General features: G+C 57.1%; 1 protein-coding gene across 1 annotated transcript in view; it reads right to left on the bottom strand.

The window, feature by feature from the left end:
* The window catches only part of GIPR (gastric inhibitory polypeptide receptor), a 9,167-nt gene extending 8,166 nt beyond the window's left edge, over window positions 1-1,001 (bottom strand). The window contains 1 exon segment of the mRNA XM_014537396.1: window positions 987-1,001. Within this exon segment, the coding sequence (XP_014392882.1) occupies window positions 987-1,001 (15 nt within the window).
* Window positions 1,002-5,874: the final 4,873 nt, after the last annotated feature.

Genomic DNA, 5,874 nt, shown 5'->3' with positions numbered 1-5,874 from the left:
CCCGGGCCCACCCCCAGCTGTTGCGGGAGCAGCGGCGGCGAGGGGGGGGCGGCGGTGTTTGCTGAGGGCGTGGTTGCCCTAGAGCTGCGCCGGCGGAAGTGCTAATGTCACCCGGAGTCTAGACGTGGAGACCGGGGTGAACCTGGGGGCCGCCTGGGAGCGGAGGGCACGGGGCTGCAGACGGCCCTCCGAGTTCCCACTCCCTGAGCCCAAAGGGTCTTCAAATCCAAATCGGGGATAAAAACCTGGCCGTATGGAACTTATCCCGCTGAGGACAAAGCCCGGAGTCCATGGGACATGCCCTCCCGAGGGACTGGAGCGGCTCAGACCCCGGGCTGAGGTGTGCAGGGGCCACGGGCCTGGAAATCTGTCCCTCACGCTCAACAACCCCCCCCCCCCCCCCCCACGCAGCACCAGGTGGGGGAAGGAGAGGCAGGGAGGACCTCAGACCAGACCACAGACACGGGTCAGACACGGGTCAGAGATGCAGGAGACAGACACACACAGAGAGAGAAACGGAGACAGATAGGAGAGGCGCAGCAAGAGGCCAGAGACCACAGGGCGGAGAAAGCGACAAAATGTGGGCTCGGCGGCAGAGGAGATAGAGGCCAGAGCTACTTAGAGGTTCGACAGAGATTGGGAGGCGTGGGGACGAAGATAAGACACCGGGTGAGAGGAGGTAAGAGACTGTGGCCACAGAGACAGAGAGAGACAAAGGCTCAGAAACACAGAGAGAGGGACCCACGGACTTGAGGGGCCAGGGGGGGCAGGGGAGCCCTCACCTGTCCTGCTGCTGCCTCTGCTGCTGCCTCCACTGCCTCCCGAGCTCTGGAAGAGGTGACAGCCTGTGTGGTGGGAGGGGCGGGGCCAGGGAACAGGAAGGGGGGGCTCCAGGGGAGCAGGGGCCCTGGCCTGTGAGCATCACAGCACTCCAGGTCACATGAGGGAGCAGTCACCCCCCCCCCCCCCCCAGTGCAGTCTCTCACTGTCCCACCCGCCATCGCCCACAGACTCAGGCAGTCACACGCAGTGTCGCACGCAGTCCCATTAACCGAGACGCGGGCTCAGCACACAATGTCACATGCTGTTCTTCATAGAGCGTGTTCCTCGTGCTCATTCAGCTGTGCGATCTACGGTCACACCCGGAGAGCCTGGTCCACACCCACAGGCAGACTGTCACCCGCAGGACCCACGGGCACGCGTCCTCGGGCGTGGGCACCTGCACTCACAGTGACACAACTGCCACTACCCACAGTCCCAGTGCCACTGTGTCAACCACACACTCACACACACACACTCACACACTCACCAGGTCATGTCACAAACAACCATCTGTCTCCCCCCTGGCCTGTGTGCCCCCATGCAAACGGGGCCAGGCATCTCTGGGTCCCCAGTATCACTCAGCACAGGTTTGGGCACAGAGCACAGAGGCTCAACGAATGATTGTTGATTAAATAAATACACAGCCTGGCCAAGGTCGCTCAGTGGTTGAGCGCCGACCTGTGAACCAGGAGGTCACAGGTTCGATTCCCGGTCAGGGCACATGCCCAGGTTGCGGGCTCGATCCCCAGGAGGGGCTGTGCAGGAGGCAGCCAATCAATGGTTCTCTCTCATCATGGGTGTTTCTATCCCTCCCTTCCTTTTCCTCCCTCTCTCTCTAAAATCAATAAAAACATATTAAAAAAATAAAATAAATGCACAGTTATGTGGCTCCTCACATGGTCGTATAATCCTTTAATGACACCATCTGAAGGTCTCACCATGTTACACAGCCAGGCCCATTAACACTCTCACACATCATTTCACACTTCACATAATCACCGGCCGGGTCCACAGCGGCACCCCAACAACACACATTACCCAGCCGCCCGAGCACACACTCTCACAGGCTCCCAGCGTCACACCATCACACGGTCACCCTCACAGTCACATCAGTGCCGTGGTTGTACAGATACACAGTTCTCTCCATCACAGCCTCACCCACACTCACAAGACACACTGGGTCACACACCATCACCTCACCATCACACATGAGCCCACAGCCTCACACGGTCTCATGGTCACAATCATTGACCTCCACATCTGAAAATCTCCCCTTTCAGTCTCTTCCTTAAACATGAACAATCCTAATGCCTTGGCCAGGGTGCTCAGTGGTTAGAGCATCCGCCCAGGCACCCAAGGGTCATAAATTCCATTCTCAGTCAAGGGCACATACCTGGGTTGCAGGTTTGATCCCACATCAATGTTTCTCTCTCTCCTCTTCCTCCTCTCCCTCACTTCCACTCTCTCTAAAAATCATTGGGAAAAATATCTTCAGGTGAGAATTAACCAAAAAAAGGGGAACCCTAAAATATGAGGAACATCTGTGCATGCTGGGCGAAGCCTTAGAAATGGCGTCCCAGCTCTCCCCCCTTAATGCTAATTACCAATGCATGCACATTAATCGTGCGATGAGCATTCAGAGTACACACTCCCCTGGGACCTATGGGGTAAGTGGGTCAGAGGCAAGTTTGCCCATTTTGCAGAGGAGAAACTGAGGCCCAGAGGCCCCAGTAGGGGCAGGGAACAGGGGTGGCGTGAGGTGAGGTCAAGCACCAGAGGCCGGAAGGAGAGGAGGCACGTTTAGGGGAGGGGAGGAGCGTGGGGAGGGGGGGGTCCTGACTTCCTGGCCTCCAGCTGGCCTCCCTGCTCTCTGCCCCACATTCCTGGCGCCCTTTGGGTCCTGGGAAAGGCTCAGTCCGCAGGGTGGGGAGGAAAGGGGGTCTGAGGTTGCCCAGCACCTCGGGAGACGCTGGGGTTTGGAGGGAATCTCTCCTTGGCCCCCAGAGGGCCTGGGTCTCTCTGCTAGGGCTGGGAAGGTGGGGGGAGGCTGGAATGGAGGGAGAAACTAGGAAGGGAGGGGTGGCAGTGAGAGGAACTGAGGTGGTGAGAGAAATAGGAAAAGAAACCAAAGCTCAAGAAAGAACAGAGACAGGAAGAAGCAGAGATGAGAGAGACCACGGGAAAGAGAAAGACCAAAAGAGACTGGCAGGAAAGAAATGGAGCCCTGGCCCGTTGCTCAGTGGTTAGAGCGTCGGCCTGAGGACCAAAGGGTCTCGGGTTTGATTCCCAGTCAAGGGCATGTACCTGGGTTGCAGGTTTACCCCCATCCCGGTCCAGGTGCATGCGGGAGGTAGCCAATTGTTGTGTGCCCCTCACCTCTCTCTCTCTCTCTCCCCCTCTCCCTCCTCCCTCCCTTCTACTTTCTCTAAAACTCAATGGAAAAAAATATCCTCAGGTTGAGGATTAAAAAATAAGAATAAAGAAATCGAAACAGAAAGAAACAGAGAGAAAGAGAAAGAGGAATCAGGGGAGAGAGAACGGGGACTAAGAGAGGGAGAGAGACAGAAGAGATACAAGCTGAGAGATGGAGACGTAGAGAGATGAAGATGGGGAGGGTGGAGGGAGAGAGAGCCTGAAAGGTGGGGCCTGAGGAAAGATGGCCAAGGCAGGAGCTGCGGGGATGAGCCCGAGGCTGGGCTCCGAGCCCCACAGCCCTCCATCGGCCACTCTGTGAGGACACAGGACAGACCAGGGCACAGGGAGGGGCCCATGTCTGGCAGGAGGGGAGATGCCTGGGTCCTGACTGCCCATCTCAGCCTCCTGGGGTCTCTGCAGTGTCCTGGGATCAGGAGGGGACAGCAGGGCCACAGGGGTAGCCACACGGGCCCTCCCCAATTCCATGCTCAGGGTTTCTGGAACCTGCAGGCAGAGAAACAGCCGTGCGCCCCCCCCTTCCCACCCCCTTCTCTGCTGTCCATCTCTCCCTGCCCCCCCCCCCTTGGGTCCGAATCCCCCTTTCTCCTTTTCTCCAAGCACCCACTCCGTTTGTCTGTCTTCTCGTGCTTGCTGGGCTGTCTTGTCCCTTTTCTTCCCTCCGGTTTCATTCTGCTCCTCTGCCTATTTCTCTTGCTCCCTCGTGTTCTCCGGATCAGCCTCTTCTAGCCAATCTTTAAACTTTCCCCTTTCTCTTCCCCTTTCCCTCATCTTCTCGCTGTCCCTTTTCTTCCCTCCGGTTTCATTCTGCTCCTCTGCTTATTTCTCTTGCTCCCTTGTGTTCTCCGGATCAGCCTCTTCTTTAAACTTTCCCCTTTCCCTCATCTTCTTGCTAGTGCCTGTCTGTCTGTTTCTCTCCCTCCATTGCCCCTGGGTTTCCAGGCTGTTGGCCTCTCTCCCCACCCCACCAATGACCAGGCAGTGCCCTCAGCTCAGGACGCAGTGGTGGGGAGGCAGCCAGAGGGCCTGTGCTTCCCCATGGGGCTGCCCAGCCAAGCAGAGCCTGTGGGAGCAGGCCGGGGCCTGGGGTGCCAGCAGATGGTGCAGGAGCAATGAGGCAGAGAGGGATGGGGAGAGGGCATGCCCCATGGGGACTGAGGCCAGAAGCGGGCGCCTGAGCCAGCCCCCTGAGATTCAGGACGGCTGAGAGGAGGCCACACACACACACACACACACACACAGAGAAAGACAGAGATACAGAGAATGAGAGACAGCAGTAGAGAGACCGGCTGAGAGAGACATGCTCACAAGCATGGGGATCCAGAGAGGCCGAGACAGAGCGACAGAGACAGGGACGCACACACTCACACAGGCCAGGGACAGGGGCCTAGGAAACACAACGCAACACGGCGTCTGAGACAGAGACAGAGACACAGATCCAAAGAGAAACAGAGACGTAGAGACATGAAACCCAGAGAGAGACAGAGACATGGAGAAACAGAGATGGGGACCCGGAGAGAGAGAGTGAAGGACAGAGGAAGAGACCTGAGAGATAGGGAGGGGGGGTGCGGTTTAGAACACAGATAGATGGGGGTGGGTAAACTCTCTCAGAACTCAGACACAATCACTCAGAGATGAGGCAAGAAGCCCAGCTCCCCTTACCCTCTTCTGGACGGTGTGTGTGAGTGTGCATGAGTGTGTGTGTGTGTGTGCGCTCGCCCACACACGCTTCCCCCTTCCCCCACCCCACCTTCACCTCCCCCTGCAGCACATCTCCATAGCAACCTCCCCAGATGCAGAGGGCAAATATTGTCCTGGCCAGAAACAGCGGGGCTGTGTTGACATAATCTTGTGCTGGTGGGGTGGGGGCTCCAGAAGCCCAAAAGGCCGGGATGGCGGCAGGAGAGCAAGAGGCCTCTCATCTGGGACCCCACAGACAGTTCTAACCCCACCCCTAAATGGGGGTGCAAACCTCCCTGTCCTGGGAGAAGCCAAGATATTCAAACCTGTACCCTTGGCTGCCCCCTGGTGGTGGTGGTGGGTGAGCCCTGAAGCTCAAGGACAGCAGGCTGGTCCAGGCATGTTCCTCCCGGTTCTAGAATCTGGCTCCTCTTCCCTCTCCCCGCAGCCCCTGCTCTGGTTCAGGACCCTCCTCTCTGGGGTCTCCTACCCCAGTCGGGCCCCTCTTCCATCCATCCACCCCCCCGCCCTCCAATAGGGCAGCCAGGCAGTCAGAGTGGTCATGCTAAAGCACAAACCTGACCCTGTCCCAGTCCTGCTCAGAACCTGCTGTGGCTCCCCAGTGCCCTCGGGAGAAAACTCAGGCTCCTCTCCACGGCCTTTAAGTCTTTTGCTGAGCTCTCCAGCCTTCTCTTCCCATGACTTCTTAACTATTCAGTCTCTTCCTAGTCCCTCCCCCCCACAACCTTAATTCTAGACGTTTTCTCTGCTTCAAATGCCTCCACCCACTTTTTGTTGAGTCTTCCAAGCCCATTTTATTTTTTTATTTTTATTTTTAAATATATTTTATTGATTTTTTTACAAAGAGGAAGAGAGAGGGATAGAGAGCTAGAAACATCGATGAGACAGAAACATCGATCAGCTGCCTCCTGCACACCC

The sequence above is a fragment of the Myotis brandtii genome, unplaced genomic scaffold, assembly GCF_000412655.1.
Source record: "Myotis brandtii unplaced genomic scaffold, ASM41265v1 scaffold178, whole genome shotgun sequence".
NCBI lineage: Eukaryota > Metazoa > Chordata > Mammalia > Chiroptera > Vespertilionidae > Myotis > Myotis brandtii.
The sequence above is the reverse complement of the archived record's forward strand: the minus strand, read 5'-3'. Positions and strand labels throughout refer to the sequence as shown.